General features: G+C 44.9%; 1 protein-coding gene across 5 annotated transcripts in view; it reads right to left on the bottom strand.

Moving 5' to 3' along the window:
* Positions 1 to 8,387: 8,387 nt before the first annotated feature.
* Positions 8,388 to 19,067, bottom strand: part of CBFA2T3 (CBFA2/RUNX1 partner transcriptional co-repressor 3) — an 80,838-nt gene continuing 70,158 nt past the window's right edge. For 2 of the 5 annotated variants that reach the window (XM_082269604.1, XM_082269602.1), the window contains 2 exons: positions 17,445 to 17,670; positions 8,388 to 10,193 (listed from right to left, as the gene is read on the bottom strand). In XM_082269604.1, coding sequence (XP_082125730.1) covers positions 9,953 to 10,193; positions 17,445 to 17,670 — 467 coding nt within the window. In that variant the 3' untranslated portion in view covers positions 8,388 to 9,952. Of the gene's footprint in view, positions 10,194 to 17,439; positions 17,671 to 19,067 lie in introns of all 5 variants that reach the window. The other 3 variants (XM_082269603.1, XM_082269606.1, XM_082269605.1) reach the window with 3 other exon arrangements.

The raw sequence follows: 19,067 nt of genomic DNA on the forward strand, positions 1-19,067 counted from the left end.
TACAAGATGTTGGAGTGTGTCTGTGGGAAGTTGTGTCCATTCAGCAAAAAATAACATTTATGAGATCAGGTATTGAGGTTGGATGAGAAGACCAGGATCACATGTTGGGCCTCACATTGGGAACCAAAAAAAGGACGTAGCTCACAATTGGTATTCCCATTTATACCAAAAGGTGAGGTTGGGGCTTTGTGCAGGCCGCTTGAGTTTTTCCACATCAAGTTCATCAAACCATGTCATTATTGATTCAGTTCACCAGGATTGGGCTTAGTCTTAGAGCTACCTCTATGCCAAAGCCAAATCATTTGTCAGATCAGGTATTGATGTTGGATAAAAGACCTGATATTCTAGTTCATGAGAACCAAAAAAAAGGACGTAGCTCACAACTGGTATTCCCATTCATACCAAAAGGTGAGGTTGGGGCTTTGTGCAGGCCACTTGAGTTTTTCCACACCAAGTTCATCAAACCATGTCTTTATGGATTGTGTTCTCCCGAATCGGGCTTAGTCGTAGAGCTACCTCCATGAATAAGCCTAATCCTTTGTGAGATCAGGTAATGATGTTGGATGAAAGACCTGGCTCACTATTAGCATTCTAGTTCATCCTAAAGATGTTCAGTAGGGCTAAGGTCAGGGCTCTGTATAGGCCACTCATGTTCCTCCACACCAAACTCATCAAACCATGTCTTTATGGATTGGGTTCACCTAGATTGGGCTTAGTAGTAGAGCTACCTCTATGAATAAGCCTAATCATTTGTGAGATCAGCTATTGATGGTTAGGGTCAGGGCTCTTTGGAGACCACTCCTGTTCCTCCACACCTATCTCATCAAACCATGTCTTTATGGATTGTGTTCACCCGGATTGGTCTTTATGGATATTTGAGGGGTGTCCACATCCCTTTGCCCATACACTGTACTTTAACTAAGGACAAGTAAGGTTGAGGTCAGGGCTCTTTGTAGGCCACTCCTGTTCCTCCACACCTAACTCATCTAACTATATCTTTATGGATTAAGTTCACCCGGATGGGGCTTAGTCATAGAGATACCTCCATGAATAAGCCTAATCATTTGTGAGATCAGCTATTGATGTTTGATGAGAAGACCTGGCTCACAACTGGCCTTGTAGGTCACCCTAAAGATTTTCAGTAGGCCTTCGGTCAGGGCTCTGTATTGGCCACTCATGTTCCACCACACCAAACTCATCAAACCATGTCTTTATGGATTGAGTTCACCCAGATTGGGCTTAGTCGTAGAGCTACCTCTATGAATAAGCCAAATCATTTCTGAGATCAGCTATTGACGTTTGATGAGAAGACCTGACTCACAACTGGCATTCTTGTTCATCCCAAAGATGTTTAGCGGAGTTAGGGTCAGGGTTCTTTGTAGGCCACTCCTGTTCCTCCACACCTATCTCATCAAACCATGTCTTTATGTATTGTGTTCACCCGGATTGGTCTTTATGGATATTTGAGGGGTGTCCACATCCCTTTGCCCATACACTGTACTTTAACTAAGGACAAGTAAGGTTGAGGTCAGGGCTCTTTGTAGGCCACTCCTGTTCCTCCACACCTAACTCATCTAACTATATCTTTATGGATTAAGTTCACCCGGATGGGGCTTAGTCATAGAGATACCTCCATGAATAAGCCTAATCATTTGTGAGATCAGCTATTGATGTTTGATGAGAAGACCTGGCTCACAACTGGCCTTGTAGGTCACCCTAAAGATTTTCAGTAGGCCTTCGGTCAGGGCTCTGTATTGGCCACTCATGTTCCACCACACCAAACTCATCAAACCATGTCTTTATGGATTGAGTTCACCCAGATTGGGCTTAGTCGTAGAGCTACCTCTATGAATAAGCCAAATCATTTCTGAGATCAGCTATTGACGTTTGATGAGAAGACCTGACTCACAACTGGCATTCTTGTTCATCCCAAAGATGTTCAGCGGGGTTAGGGTCAGGGTTCTTTGTAGGCCACTCCTGTTCCTCCACACCTATCTCATCAAACCATGTCTTTATGTATTGTGTTCACCCGGATTGGTCTTTATGGATATTTGAGGGGTGTCCACATCCCTTTGCCCATACACTGTACTTTAACTAAGGGTATGTATATGCCTTATATAAAGCAACATTGTTGTTCTAAGATGGTATCTCCTGATTGAAGCCCATCACAGTGACCCAGGTACTTCCAGATAGTGGGGAGAACATTAAACAACCAAAGAAATGTGAATAATTACCATTTAAACTCCCAACGTTCAGGACTCCGAAACTACAAGACTGCTGCTTTTTCTCCAACATTAAAATAGAACAAGGACAGAGAAAAAGGACTGATGCAATTTGGCAGTGTGACACAAGAAAACGCCATATAGTAACTCTCCATGATGCCACCGAAATCTACATCTGTATTGGTTTATGGAGGCCTCTGCAGATCTAAAAATGAGCAAAGAGCTGTCATCTTTAAAGCTTCGACCTCTAACGAGCCTCCAGCTGTGAGGTCCCTGTTCACTAATCCTTGGGACAAAGTTTGATATATTTAAAGCTGTTTTTTTTTTTTTTTTTCTTCAAAGTAAAAAGTCTAGGACAGAGGTTCCCAAGGGACTGTTCAATGTCTTTTCCCACGATGACAATTTGGTATAAACGCGAAGCTTGGATGGCCTTTTTTTTTTGCAGTTCCATACAGGGCTGTGAACTTAAGAGGTAGTGCAAGAGAGTCTTCGAAGGGCAGTAATCCATGCTGTGATCGAACGTCCAAAACCCCTCCAATCCTGCTCTAAATAGGCGGGGAAGAGAGCGAATTTTCATGATTTGATATCTTAGCACTTGGCAAACAATAGGGAATGGGGGGGACCAGCCTGCATGGATACCGCAAAACGTGGGGTAAAAATAACAGAATACACAGCAACAGAGAGACAATTGTATGCTACAAAGATGGATGCCATCTTAACAGCAATGGAGGTTACAGAGCATCAAAACGTACAACAGCAGAAGAAATCAGAGAAGTATTAAAGACAGGGCAGGTTTGTCTCTTTATACACACACCAAATATTTTATATATTACTTTATGTTTTTTTTTTTTAACCATAAGATGTATAAAAATAAATTTTCCTTCGTATCTGACTACAGCGATGAAGCAGATGAACAAAATGGACGACGAACTGATAATAATAATCCGATTCTAGCGGTTTTAATATGCTGCATGATTTTTTTTTCTAAGTACAAATAAATATGGTGCAACTTAATAATTGTACGCCTATCAATAACAGGAAAAGCCGAATAATGCCTCGGCATGGGGAGCGGCTGCTGATGCTGTAAAACTCTTTTATCTTTTATTTTCACTTTTTTATTTTATTGGCCAGCAGGGGTCGCTTGTGGTTCAAAGTCCATTGGTGGAAAACTAGTAGAAGGCGCTGCCAATAACAACCAATCGGGTGTTAGCTTCCCTTCCTTAATCAGAAAAAAAAAGGACAAAAGTGGGTGGGACAGCTTGGTACGGGCAATACTGCAGTGGGTCTTTGCACTAGGGGGCAAATAAATGGCCGGTTTAAAGGGTCACTCCATCTAAAATGGATATTTCAGATTCAGGAGTATTCTGGTCATCTGGAATCACTTAACCAAACCACTTTTTAAAGGATCTGGCTGCTTTCACTCATCTCACTCTTAAAGTGTTTGTAAACCCAGGTAAACTTATGGCAGGTGTAGTTAGCTCTGGGCACCAGTATTCCCAACTCCACCCAAATAATATGGTCAGTAGGAAGGGAGCTCCTTCCCCGTGTTTTCATTTTGGTTACTAATCTCACCACCGTACTCTTGGAGAGATATAAAAAGTGAGTAAGTGATTCAACCATAACCCAACTATCAGTTTCGGAAAGACTGACCCCTTAAAAATACGTTCCTCCCACAATTCCTACTAGATGAATCTGTGAAATAATAGACATGCTGCTGTGCGAAAAAGTGACCCAAAAAAATCCCAAATTACAGGGCTTTCCACCCAGTTGCACATTTTTCTTGCTTCCACCTAAACTGTCTCTGATAACAGGTACAAGTTCTCTCTTGATGGCCATTATTATGGTGCAGCTGGCAGGGCCTCTCCTTCCAGTTTTCTGTTTGGCTGTCAGATTCCCGGGATGAGCCGACGTAGCCAGTCACAAAGCTGTGAGGAGGAGAACCATTGGGCATTATTTCCCCATGGAAACAGTTGCCCCTTCTGCTGTCACGTAGATGTGACTGCCATTGGGCCAACCCAACCAGTGTTCTGGAACAGCCAATAAAAATGGAAAAGTCATATTTCTAAAGCTGAGACTAGAAATTTTCTATGGTGAAGATGCTTTTGGTGTATCCCCAGGTTTTTGCAATTAGTTATGACAATTCCAAAAGAATATCTAAGCAAAGTGTAGAAGGTTGAGAGCGCCTAGGTTAGTGCAAGTCCAGTAAAAGTTTTTTATTCTTGATAAATAGTCAGAGGATAAGCCCAACACGTTTCAGGAGTTCAAGGCTCCTCTTCATCAGGAGAAACAAGATGGCACAAAATCATATAGAGATTTGCGATATAAATGGTCACAAGATAAACCCTACAAGTTTCAGGTGTTCAAGATTCCCCTTCAACCAAGATGGCACAAATTAGTATAGAGGTTTTTAATTTTAGTACACCATAGATATTCTGATATGATTTTGTTTCTCCTGATGGAGAACCTTGAACCTCCGAAATGTCTTGGCTTTGTCTTCTTCTATTAAGATGAATAAACTTTTACTGGACTTACACTAACCTGGGGAGATCTTATCTTTTTAACTTTGCTTAGAATTTCCAGAGGATACCTACATAGAGAGTGTCCTCTCAAGGTCAAATGTGCTTTTCTCATTGGGAGCCAGCGTGCAAAAGAATGACTATGGCACGGTAGGCAGCCATTTTGGAGGAAAGTTTGGTACAACCTGTATGAATGCAAAATCTCAATATAGTAAAAACCAGTAATTTTGCCAAAGCCCCTTGTGATGGATGTTTTTGAGACCGGCATAAAATATGGGGACGGGCTCTTCCAATGTCTACTTTTATTTTAGGGGTGTTGAACCTCAAGATGGTCACTGTGGGTGGGAGACAGAGGCTTTCTAAATATCTAATTTAATCTAATCTATCTAATCTAATATACTTTTGGGTTGCTGGTGCTTACTTGCTCCTTTTAGATATTTACTTCCTCCGGAGAAGTGAGATGAAGCAAAATTCGAGGGGGCTACTTCTTTTTTTTAGGATTCGGGAGATAGGCAGGAAAGGGTTGGGACATCTATCAGCATGGCAGTCTTTGTCCCGATTGGGGAGATTCCCTCCACTTCCTGTCTTTGGGAACACGGACAACAGCCAAGCACTGTTTGTTGTAGTTATTGTCTTTGCCCCAGGTGGGGAGGTTCCCTTTTATTACCTGTCCCAGTGATGGTGCTCAGAAAGTGGGGGGAGATATCTCCACACACAACAATAAAAACCTAAGACAGGCTCTACGACAGGGGGGTCTACGACGTAGGGGTGTCCAAACTATGGCCCTCCAGCTGTTCAGGAACAACAATTCCCATCATGACTAGACACGTCTGTGAATGTCAGAGATTTACAATGCCTCATGGGAATTGTAGTTCCTGAACAGCTGGAAGACCATAGTTTGGACACCCCTGCTCTACGACTTCCTGACTTTATCAAAAACCAAAAAAAAAAAGTCTAGCTGGCGTTACCCGTTTTATGAATTACCCCAAAAACAAAGGTGTCTTTTTAGCACACGGGGTCTTGTGACCTAAGGCTAGGTTCACACCTATGCGTTTTTTAGCACATTTTTGCAGAAACCCCCAACGGTCCATTTAACATGGTTTCCTATGGTACACATTCACAGCTATGTGTTTTTCAGACGCTGTGTTTTTGGAAAAGGGTAAGGGCCTTTTTTTTACGTGTAATAGGCTTCAATGGTCCCGCACCAAAAACGCAACTGGTGTGTTTTTGATGTGTTTTTACATGCCTTTTATGTTTTTTTTTTCTCTTTACCAAACTGTGCATAGCCAGTTGCTGAGGAGTTAGTGGTTGCCACATCCTTAACAACTGATGAGTCATCAGCTGTCAATGGGTTCCCCACTGACAGCTGATGACTCCTTGGTTGTTAAGGATGCAGAGGCTGCCTCCTGCTCCTTAACAACTGGCTATTTACAGTTTGGTAAGAAAAAAAAGAAAAGGCAAAACGCATGAAAATCACCGTAAAACTGCATCAACCGAAACTGCATAGATGTGAACCTAGCGTTGAAGGTCTGAAAAAAGTGTCTTCCTTAGTAACCAATCATTGTGCGGTACTGGATTACAAGGTACTACGTGCGTTGCCTTTGATTTAGAATAGCATCCCAGAGCATACATGTCAGTAATTATCAGTGCACCTGCACTTCATCGCAGCACAACACGACAGGTTTCCAAAACCGGTATTCAAAAACGAAAAAAATAATTGATTAAAATTTGAAATTGGATTAAAATTTAAATACATGTTAAGCCAATGGTGTGCAGGCATTAAGCACCCTATAATATTGTAAAATTTACCAACATCTGTCTCAAGTGCTTGTCAGCGGGATTGTGATCTCAAAATTTCAATGGTGCATCCATAATAAGCAAGAGCGCAAAAATAAAAACCGATCTGCATCGGCCTAGCGACAGTAAACTGAAGAAAGCGAGATGTGATTGGTGGCTCTGGGTCTTGGCTGAATACCGGCCTTTGCTATTAAAAAAAAAGCCTCTATGTCCTGCTCTGCTATATTTCATATCTGTTACATCACTTTAAGGGCCTATTTATACTTGTGTGTTGTGGCAATGTGTGCTAAAGCCTGCCTCACTACAATGCAGGGCAATGAACCTGAAACGGGTGAAACAGCGCTGCAACCCCCCTCATCCATCCACAGCTCCTTCAGGTAAAGCGGTATCTGATAACCTCCAGCACTATACCGTCCACAGCAAAGAGCCAGCAAAGAGCCAGCACTCTGCTGGCAGGAGTACAGCTGATAAAAAATTCCAAAGCGTTTCATGATTGAGGCCTGACAGCCAAAACGCATTGGATTTTCTTTATAAGCCTTACACCACTCTTTTGTAATAAAGGATAACTATTTTTGGTGATTTACCGGAGTGGTGGCTCTTTTCTGTGGTCTTTATGGCAATGCACCTTTTCTATGTGTGGTGCGGTCCGTGACATTCATTGTGAATTACTCCCCAATGCACTGTACAATAGGGTAGGGTCCAAATCATCATCTGATAAAAGGGCTCGTCTAATGAATAGGCTTGTGTAATAAAAGTGAGTTGCCTAATTTAATGAATGGTCCCATCTAAGAAATGGGCTTACGTATTACATAGGCTCTTCAATGAATGGGCTTACTTAATGAATGGAATCATCTAATAAATGGGCTCATCTAATCATTGGGCTCATCTAATAAATTGGCTCATGTAATAAGTAGGCTCTTCAATGAATGGGCTCATTTATTGAATAGGATCATCTAATAACTGGGCTCATCCAATGATTGGGCTCATTGAATAAATAGGCTCTTCAATTAATGGGCTCATTTATTGAAAGAGTTCATCTAATAAATAGGCTCATCTAATGAATGGGCTCATGTAATAAATGGGCTCATTTAATAAATGGGCTATTATTATTACTCTATTGTAATAAAGGTTAACCATGTTTGTTGATTTACCGGAGTGCCGATTCTTTCCTGTGGTCTGTATGGCTATACATAGTCCGTGCCATTCATTATGATTTGCTCCCCAATGCACTGTACAGTACAGTAGAGCCCAAAGCATCATCTAATAAAAGGGTTCATCCAATGAATGGGCTCAACAAATAAATGGGCTCGTCTGATAAATGGGCTCATCTATGGATGGGCTCATCTATGAATGGGCTCATCCAATAAATAGAATCATGTAATAAAGGGGCTCATCTATGAATGGGCTCATCCAATAAATAGAATCATGTAATAAAGGGGCTCATCTATGAATGAGCCCCATGTAATAAAAGGGCTCATTTAGTAAATGGGCCCATCCAACGAATGGGCTATTATTATTACTCTTTTGTAATAAAGGATAACCAGGTTTGCTGGTTTACCGGCTCTTTCCTGTGGTCTGTATGGCTATACATGGTCTGTGCCATTCGTTTTGATTTGCTCCCCAATGCACTGTGCAGTACAGTAGAGCCCAAAGCATCATCTAATAAAAGGGTTCAACCAAAGAATGTGCTCATCTGATAAATGGGCTCATCTAATGAATGGTCTCATGTCTGAATGGGCTTTTTTAGTAAATGGGCTCATCCAATAAATAGAATCATGTAATAAATGGGCTCATCTAATGAATGGGCTCATCTATGAATGGGCTCATCTAATGAAAGAGCTCATGTAATAAATGGGCTCATTTAATAAATGGGTTCATCTAATGAATGGGCTCATGTATTAAATATGTTTTTCAATGAATGGGCTCCTCTAATGAATGGGCTATTTATTACGCAAGAAAGCGTTTGAAAGTAGAACTGTATTCTGCATGGCAACTAATCACATTTTGCGTCTACAGTGCAAAGAGCATGGCACAAAGTAACCAAGAGCAACCAATCAGCCTTCAAGTCTTAGAGGGGGCAGACTACAACATGTGGGCTATGATTGGTTGCTATAGCTTACTGTACATCTCAGCCTATTGCATTCTATTACTACAAAAAGACAATAACTTCATTTTCACATTTCTGCCACCGTTCCTCTCTGCGTGGCGCTAACTCTTTCCTGCCCATCCACTTTATTTTCATGGTTGTTTTGCGTTGACATAAGTTTGCAGCTAACTCCTCCCATCCATCAGTAGCCTTGCACTTTTCATATTGCACTCATGTCCCCTACATGGGAATTCTTCATTTTGCTTTTATAAATAGAAAATAAAAGAAAAAAAACTGTACAATCTTGCCAAACGTGGGCCGAAGTCTGTGGTCCAGGCGGAGCCCTGGATTCACCTCCCACCAGTCCCACCCCCCTCCCCCCCAAGGGGTGTGTTATCCACGACTGTCCATTAAATAATGATATTTGGGGTATTTCTACAGGCCATCGAGGCAAGCAGAGGTTGGTTGGAGTGAAGACACCTATACACAAAATGTCATTGTCTGTCTGAACGGGACAGAAGCCGTGTCTCTGGTGGCCTTTTATTGCCTCGCGCACAATCCAAGAACTGGACGAGGGCCGTCGGGGTCCTGAACAGCCGAGCAACACGAGAGGCATTAGCTCCAGGAGAGGTAGGTAGGAGGAGATCAATCTGGAAGTGCGGCACTGGTGGTGCCTCTTTGGAGCACTTCTTCTTTAGCATTGGTTAGAATAAGGTGTCCTTCCTCTTTGCTGAGCACCCAGCGGAACTCCCAGAATCCTTTGCAGTTTCCTGTTTTTTAACTCCAGGAAGCTCCCTCCCACTCCTCCCGCCATGACGGACCGGGCTTTGGCAGGGCTGGCAAAAAAAACAACAAAAAGTATGGGTTTGGGTTTCATTCTATTTGGATTTCTCTTTAAGAGGTGTTCTTGGTGTTGGACATTTCTTGGCTGTCTAGCAAGGTAGTTTAATTTGTATATCTGGTTTATGTTTTTTTTTTTTGGATTTCAATTTCATTTAAAGCCAAAGATTTGAAAGCAGTTTTTAAAAAAAATCATCCCCCAATCCGCGATCTTCTGCATCCCCTCCTAGGGATATTCATATAAGGAGTCAAGACGGGGCCTTTTGTGATATTTAGCTTCATATAGGCCAAAACCAATCCACACTGACATGCAGGTCCTAGCCCCGCCCAGGAGGAGACACAAGAGAGGGGGGGTCAGGTAAAGTCTTGACGAGCACTAAATTATACCAGCAGCATGGCTGACCAGTGCAGGTCGCTGTGTGTTGACGTGGTTGGTTTCCGTCCTCAGATTATAATATCGCGGGAGGTCTCAGTTTAGCGTGAGGCTGTATCTAACAGAAGGGGTGTGGCGGGGGTCCCAGATCGAGAGGCGGAGCTGCTTGCGGTGGGGCTGGCTGCAGGTGTGGCAGGGGTGGTTGACGCTGGTGGTGCACTGGGAGGGTGGTGCAGGGATTGGCCGCATACGTGGTGATGTTTCTCCCAGTCCTTGTGTTGGCAGAAAGAGCCGCAGTAACGCGCTGTGTTGCAGCCGCTGCAGGTCTCACTTGCTTTCCGCCCGCAATTCCAACAACTCTACAAAAGACAAAGAGAGAAGAATAAGCTGCAAGTTCCGAAATCAGCAGAAGCACAGAAACGTTTGGCTGGTATTTCTCAAAGAAGATTAGAAACGAAAAAATTATATATTGTCCCCTAATGGGTTCCCCAAAACAAACAAACAAACAAACAAACAAACAAACAGGCCATAAATCTTTTTAGTGTTTTGGCAGCATTCAGCCTTTTTACCCAGCAGCAGAGAATGATCTGAGCCTTATAATAATCAGCTCTAAATACAAGGTAAGGTGTGGATCTACGAAGAGATCCTTTATCCCAACCAACGCTCCACAAAGCCTGACAAATTTGATGCATACACGGTAACATATATACACTGTCCACAGTCCTGTCAGCAAGTGCCACATATATATATATATATATATATATACATACATACAGTGTATATATACACTATATTGTCCAAAGTATTGGGATGCCTGCCTTCACACACACATGAACTTTAATGGCATCCCAGTCTTAGTCCATAAAGACATGGATGAGAGAGTTTGGGTTGGAGGAACTTGACTGGCCTGCACAGAGTCCTGACCTCAACCTGACAGAACACCTTTGGGGTGAATTAGAGCGGAGACTGCAAGCCAGACCTTCTCATCCAATATCAGTGCCTGACCTCACAAATGCTCTTCTGGAAGAATGGTCAAACATTCCCATAGACACACTCCTAAACCTTGTGGACAGCCTTCCCAGAAGAGTTGAAGCTGTTATAGCTGCAAAGGGTGGGCCAACTCAATATTGAACCCTACGGACTAAGACTGGGAAGCCACTACATGGACAAATGTTTGTGGGCACCCTACCATCACACCTACAATATGCACTCAAAATATTTGGCCACCCCTCTGAACCTCTGAATTATTGATTCCAAGTGTTTACAATAAAGGGTACTGGTAAGGCTGCCACATACAAAGACATTTTAGGCAATTGTGGTAACAGTTTGGGCAAGAGGCATAACTACAACCTTCATGGTCCCACTGCAAGAAACCCTAAAGGGCCCTCTTGACCCCCCCCCCCCCCCAGGGCCTGGTTGCAAGTGCGATTTTTGTGACCTTGGGAGTTTCTCCACTGGTGTAAGTAGTTTTTTATTATTATCATTATTATTTTTTAGCATTTAAAGTATTTTTTTTTTACAATTTTTTAGAAGCCATGTAGGGGGGCTTAGGTGAGTTTTCAGGGGTCTAAACAGACCTCTGATGTTTTATCTTTGCGACAGAGAAAAGAGATTGAGGACACTCACTAGTCATCTCTGCAGCCTCAGCAGCACAGAAAGAATGGATAGGAATAGCTCTGTACAGAGCTTCCCGTTAATTTGCAAAAGCATAGGAAACACAGATTACAACGCCTTAGTTATGAATGGACAGAGTCAGTGATCAGTACATATCACTGATTCTATTCATTAAGACAAGGAAGGGCCTCTGGGGGAGGATGGGGGGCCGGGGAAACTCACAGGGGCCCCGATCACAGCAGGGCCTGTATAGTAGGGGCAGCATGTACAGGAACCGATACCCTCCATTTTCCTCCCGTAGTTGCTGGGGAAATTGGAGGGGATTGGTTCCTCTATATTCTGCCCCTCTCCTATCCATGAGTACAGGGGGCCAAGTCACAATTGTGGCCCATATATATATATATATGCCTCTGTTTTGGGGTAGGTGCTTTTTATGTTCCAGCATGACTGTGCCCCTGTGTACCAAGCCAGGTCCAGAAAAAAAATGAGATTTTTGATTTACCGTAACATCCATTTTTCTGATGTTCACTGACGGACACAGAATCAGATCTTCATAACCATTGGGTTATACTGCTCCCTACAGGAGTAGGACACTAGGCAGAAAAAAGTCTGGCTATACCCATGGGCAGTCCCAGGGGATATACTCCCTCTCTCTGCTATAGGCACTCAGTTTTGTTACAAGCAGTGTCAGAAGAATTACAACTCCACAGAGGGGTGGGGGCTGTGTCAATCAATGAACATCAGAGAAATGGATTTTACGGTAAGTCAAAAATCCCATTTTCTCTTTCGTTCATTGATGAACACAGCTTCAGATCTTCATAACCATTGGTACCTCCCAAAGCAGTGATTAACATGAGGTGGTGGGAACCGCAAAAAAATTCCCAAGGCTAAACAGTAGCCAACCAGGCAACAGGAGCTCAACCAAACAACTGGAGCCCACCTGAAAAGAACAATACACCCTCAAAGGGGACCAGGTCCTCTCAACAGCAGCCTGCAAAACCTTGCGGCTAAAAGAAGCATCCGCAGATGCCAACACATCCACTTTTTAAAACCTTGTGAAAGTGTGCACCGATGACCAGGAGGCACTAAGCGCCCTAGTAGAGTGCGCCTTAACAGGGAAAGGAGGAACCTGACCCTTGATGGAATAGGTCTGAATTACTGTCTGTCTGATCCATCTGGAAATGGTCACAGAGGAGGCAGACAACCCTTTACGAGGCCCAGCCGTGAGTACAAATAGTGATTCTGACTTCCTGAAAGACTCCGTAGCTGCCAGGTACACCCTAATTGCCTGGACCACATCCAAGGCATGCAAGGCAATTTCCTTCGGATGTTTAGGCCTGGAACACAGGGAGAGCAGCACGATGTGTTGATTCATATAAAAATCTGAGAAAATCTTTGGAAGAAACGATGGACAGGGGCGAAGAACCACCTTATCTCTTCGAATCACCAGGTAAGGTGAACGACAGAATAAGGCCGCCAGTTCCGGCACCCTGCACGCAGAGGTAAGAGCCACCAAAAAGGCCCCTTCTGGAACAGCATAAGCAGGGGAATCTCATGAAGATTCTCAAAGGGAGGCTTCTGGAGGGCCGAAAGCACCAAATTGAGGTCCCAAGGTGGCAATGGAGACCGCACTGCAGGAACCAAATGTCGGACACCCTGAGGAAAAGTACGTACCAGGGAGTGTGTGGCCAAAGGTCGTTGGAAGAAGACCACCAAAGCCGACACCTGGCCCTTGATGGTACTCAAGGCCAATTTCTGTTCAACCCCCTGTTGAAGTAAGGTCAAAATCCGAGCCACTGAGAAGGAGTGAGGATGAACCCCAAGAGATTTACACCACTCAATGTACGTCTTCTACATACAATGGTAGATCTTTCTAGAAGTAGATTTCCTAACTTTTAACAGTGTAGGGATCACCGACTCAGATAAACCTCTATCCTTCAGTACCTGGCGTTCAACAGCCAAGCCGTCAAAGCCGGCGACTGTAAAGCAGGATAGAAGATCGGTCCTTGGGACAGCAGATCCTCCCTGAGAGGAAGCTTCCAAGGAACGTTGGCGACCAGCCGCACCAGATCGGTGTACCAAGCCTGGCAAGGTAAGTCCGGAGCCACTAAGATGACTAGAATCCCTTCTGCCTCGATCCTGTGTAGAAGTCATGGCAGAAGCTTGAGAGGAGGGCAGGCATAAATCAGACGTCTGTGGAGTCAGACGTCTGTGGCGTCCGCCAGAGGATCCCTTGATCCAGCCACAAACCTCTGCACCTTTCTGTTGTGCCAAGATGCCAACAGATCCACCTCTGGATGAAGGGACCACTCCCCTTGGTCCAACGACTGCTGACTGAGGTAATCTGCCTGCCAGTTTTCCACTCGGAGAATGTGTACAGTGGGGAAGGCTGGAACGAAACGTTCTGCCCACCTTAGAATGCTGGCTACCTCCAGAGCCACCAGGACACTTCTTGTGCCTCCTTGGTGATTGACATAAGCCACGGTCATGGCATTGTGCAATTGAATGCGCACTGGACAACCCCGAAGAAGATCCGTCCAATGGTCCAGACACAGTCTGATTGCTTGGAGTTCCAAGACATTGATCCGTAGTCTGGACTCTTGCAGCGTCCAGATCCCCTGAGCAGAATGTTTGCCGAGGACGCCTCCCCAGCTGGACAGGCTGGCATCCATGGCGACCACTGTCCAATACAAGGGGAGGAAAGATTTGCCCAGCCCAAGCGCCAGAGAATGAAGCCACCATATCAGGGACTCCTGCGTTCCCCGACTCAACCAGATCTGATTGTCCAGAGACTGAGGAGTCTTGTCCCATTAGGTCAGAATCTCCCTTTGCACGGACCTCGTATGGAACTGTGCAAACGGAACCGCCTCGAAGGTAGACTCTATCAGGCCCAGCACCCGCATGCAAGTCCGAAGGGATGACCGTCTGTTGGACAGCAGGAGACAAATTGCAGCCTGCAATTTCTGGAGTTTGTGCAGAGGAAGACCAGAGTCAGGCCCACATAGTTCAGCTTTGTGGACGGAACAAGGGCACACTTTTGAAAATCCAGAATCCAGCCGAACTCGCGCAGAGTTCGTATTGTGATCTCCAGGTTTTCCACCAGAGCAGAGGAAGACTCTGCTCACAGAAAGAGATCGTCCAAGTAGCCCAGTACCGCGATCCCCCGTTGGCATAATAAAGCTAGCCCTGGGTCTAACACTTTTGTGAAGACCCAAGAAGCAGAGGCAAGATCAAAGGGTAACGCCACAAACTGATAATGCTCCTCTCCCACAGTAAAAAGTGGAGGAAGCGCTGGTGACTGGCACATAACGGAATGTGAAGATAAGCATCCTTCATGTCGATAGAGGAAAGGAAATCCCCCTGACGCAGGGAAGCCACCACCGTGCGAATGGACACCATTCTGAACTTCTGCCCCCACACAAAGCAGTTTAGCGCCTTGAGGTCCAGGATTGGACGCACTTTGCCTTCCTTCCTGGGAACTGTAAACAGGTTTGAATAAAAACCCTGAAAATGTTCCTAAGTCAGAACCAGGACAATCACCCCTTGATGGAACAGGTCTTGTAGCGCCCCAAACAGACCCTGTAAGCAGTCCAGGGACAGACGCAAGTTGGAAGGAAAGAACCTTGCCGGAGGGCAAGAGCGAAACTTGATCCTGTAGCCAGACCGAATGACTTTGACCGAATTAATTCGATCTGCGCACGCTCGCTGGCCAGATTGGGCTGACCACTGGATCTAGATTATACAGGCCATCGCCCAGTCGGCAGTTGATTGTAGATCTCACAGGAAAAATCCAAAAGAAAAAAATATCTATCTAAAAAGAGAAAATTGCCAGGAACAAGATCCCAGCAAGGAACTAGGTCCTTAAACTGAGTGCCTATAGCAGAGAGAGGAAGTATACCCCCTGGGACTACCCATGGGCATAGCCAGACTTTTTTTCTGCCTAGTGTCCTACTCCTGTAGGGGCAGTACAACTCAACGAAGATCGACGTTATGAAGATCTGAAGCTGTGTCCATCAATGAACGAAAGAGAAACATGGTTTTAAGAGTTTGGTGTTGAGAAAGTTGAGTGGCCTGCAAAGGACCCCAACCTCCTACTGAACACCATTGGGATGAAGGGGAATGCCAGTTGCTAGCCAGGTCTAATAATCCAACAACAGTACCTGATCCTACAAACGCTCCAACATTGTGGCCATATAGTCACAAATTCCCCACAGACACTCTCCAAAGTCTTATGGAAAGCCTTTGCTGGAAAGATGGAGACTGTTTAATTTACAAGGGAGTTGGATCGGTGGTGGCAAATCCATATTAATCCCAATGGTTTTTTGATGGTCAGGTGTCTAGAAGTCTTAGGGCATAACGTGTGTGTGTGTAAGGAGACAAATTCTGTTTACTCAAATGCTTTGTGCCTCATCGGCTGGTCTAAAATGATATCCCTTCTGTATATAGCTCATTGACTGGGTGCACTCTCTACACAGTTGTCCACACCTTTAAATGGGTTTATATACCACAGTACCTACTGTAAAGGTCATGATCATTGCAAATATACAGAAAGTGAGAAGGAGTATGTTGTAGAAGACACAGTCTACAGCACAGAGGTGGCACGATAGCCAATACTATCTTAATTAGAGGGGGGGTCACTATAGGGGGACTTTATCCATTATTAGAAGACATAGAACTAAAAGTGCAGATTAATTCCTGAAAATTCACCAAAAAAAGCATAAAAAGTAGTTATACCAGCCTTAAAACTTAAAACTATTTTTCCTGGGTTGGATTTGTTGTTGCTAGGGTTATAATGTTGCAGGAGGTCTACAGATCTATTGTTGCTGGGGTGGGGTGTCTATTGTTCCTGGGTTGGATTTGTTGTTGATAGGGGATATTTTGTTGCAGGGGATCTATTTTTTTGCTTTTCTTATTATCAATAACAAATTCCATACAAATTACTTTTCACGACAAAATGCTTGGTTCTGTTTTTTCAAAAAGTGGCAGTACTGAGAGGTGGGCAGGGGGTGGAACCAAAGGACGGTGCTCGGAGGTGGGTAGGGGGTGGAGACAAAGGACCATGCTTGGAGGTGGGTAGGGGGTGGAACCAAAGGACGATGCTCGGAGATGGGTAGGGGGTGGAGACAAAGGACCATGCTTGGAGGTGGGTCGGGGGTGCAGACAAAGGACGATGCTCGGAGGTGGGTAGAGGATGGAAACAAGGAAGGATGCTCGGAGGTGGGTAGAGGTGGAGACCAAGGACCATGCTCGGAGGTGGGTAGGGGGTGGAGACCAAGAACGGTGCTCGGAGGTAGGTAGGGGGTGGAGACAAAGGATGTGCTCAGAGGTGGGTAGGGTGTGGAGACAAAGGACGGTGCTCGGAGGTGGGTAGGCGATGGAGACAAAGGACGATGCTTGGAGGTGATTGGGGGGGTGGAGACAAAGGGAGGGTGCTCAGAGGCGGGTCGGGGGTGGAGACAAAGGACGATGCTCAGAGGTGGGTAGGGGATGGAGACAAAGGACGATGCTCGGAGGTGGGTAGAGGATGGAGACCAAAGACAGTGCTCCGAGGTGGGTAGGGGGTGGAGACAAAGGATGATTCTTGGAGGTGGGTAGGGGGTAGAGACAAATGATGATGCTCGGAGGTGGGTAGGGGCGGAGATAAAGGACGATGCTCGGAGGTGGGTAGGGGGTAGAGACAAAGGATGAAGCTTGGAAGTGGGGGGGGTGGAGACAAGGGATGGTGCTCAGAGGAGGGTAGGGGGGTAGAGATGAAGGACGATGCTCAGAGGTGGATAGGGGGTGGAGACAAAGGACGATGCCAACCCCAAACTGGAGCTTGAAAGGCTCTAAGAAAATTGTTAGAAGTTGGCTGCAAGCTTTGGAAATGCTGTGTAAAAACTCTCAGTACACACAACTGTTATACAAGCTGAAGCATGTGTGTATAAAGCCCAATAGCTAGTCCTTTTTAAAGGATCTCTTGCCTCCTACTTATCTCTTCATGGGCGTTACCTCACTTGAGTCCTCCTGCTGGTTGATGACAGAGACGGCGTCCTCCGATGCTTGCCGCTTTGCTTCCGCCAGCGCTCGCTCCATTTTGGCTCTCTCTACAGTGATGAGGTCGTGAGCCTTGCGCTCCGCTTCCGACACAGCCTTCTGCAGTTCGGACATGGCCTGCCGCTTGACGTCGTTCACCGCCTCCTCTGTGCGGACAGAGAGACAGCTCAGAGGTGAAGATGAGCCCTGGGAGGGGGGACTCAGGTGAAGGAGGAGTTTAATGATTTAGGTCTATAACCCTACGCTGCTGCTAATGTTGACGCAAAGCTAGTGACGGGCAACGAGTAGATCTATGGAATCAGAAGATCCAGCAAGTCCTGACAGCGTGGCTCCATACACACCTTGGCAGGCAGAACATGCTGGGGCTTGTAGTTCAACAACCAGAGATCTACTGGCTGCCTATCGCAGTGCCATAACATTGATTGTTCACAAAGCTACAGAAAGAGAGAAGGTGCACACTTGATCTACATTCGATCCACTGATTAACAGTAAAAACCCTCTGCATGAAATCCATTATAGCAGGGATCCTCAAACTACGGCCCTCCAGCTGTTGTGGAACTACACATCCCAGGAGGCATTGTAAAACTCTGACATTCACAGACATGACTAGGTATGATGGGAAATGTAGTTCCTGAACAACTGGAGGGACATAGTTTGAAGACCCCTGGATTATAGTAACACAGCTTTACCAATCAGCAAATGGGCCCTAAAGTATACCTGACTGGCTCCTACTAATGCTCTCCCTTCCCAGCCTGAGTGCTGCTGTACAAATAATTACAGCAGACTGTCATTAGGATATATCTGTGTACAGTACTTACACTAGGTACATTTAAAAATACAGTTAAAGAGTAACTAAAAGAGAAAAGCCCCTCCCCTCTGGGTAGTCTCTGTACATTGCAGGGATTGTAAAAAACTTTGTTGCAGATTTCTACCTTTTGTTATTCTGAAGAAATAGCCTTTTGTTTCTCTGTGTCCATGTGCAAACTGAATGTGAAAAACACTAGAAGAAAAAAACTATTTTAAGCGCCCTCATCCCTCCGTGCTCACGCACAGCAGTGAAAGCGTATGCAAGTTGCGCACGCATATATAAACGATATTTGCACCACACATGTGAGGTATCACCACGATCAATAGAGAGTGAGCAACAATTATAGTGCTGGACCTCCTCTGCAACTCTAAACTGGTAACCTGTAGAATTTTTTAAAGCGTTGCCTATGGAGATTTTTAAGTACTGTAGTTTGGCGCAATTCCAAAAGTGTTAAGCCCCGTACACACGCACAGATTGTTGGCCAACTGATCGGCCAACTTTTGTCCAGTGTTGTTGTGTTGGAATGTGCTCTAGACTGCACTGGACTTTTGTTGGCCAACAAAAACCAACTTCAGAAGTGATGTCATGTGATGGTTGACTTTCCGTGTGTCTTTTCTTCTCTGAGCATGCCCAGTCTTGCTCATCTGATTTTTGTCTGCCGAAATCTGTACTGACTGACGGCCGTTTTTTGTTGGCCAACAAAAATTTAATAGCATGCACACCAGATTTTTTTCCGCCGAAAATTCGCAGTTGGTTGTCGGAATCATCATACTAA

The sequence above is a fragment of the Pelophylax lessonae genome, assembly GCF_965119305.1.
Source record: "Pelophylax lessonae genome assembly, chromosome: 10".
Taxonomy (NCBI): Eukaryota; Metazoa; Chordata; class Amphibia; order Anura; family Ranidae; genus Pelophylax; species Pelophylax lessonae.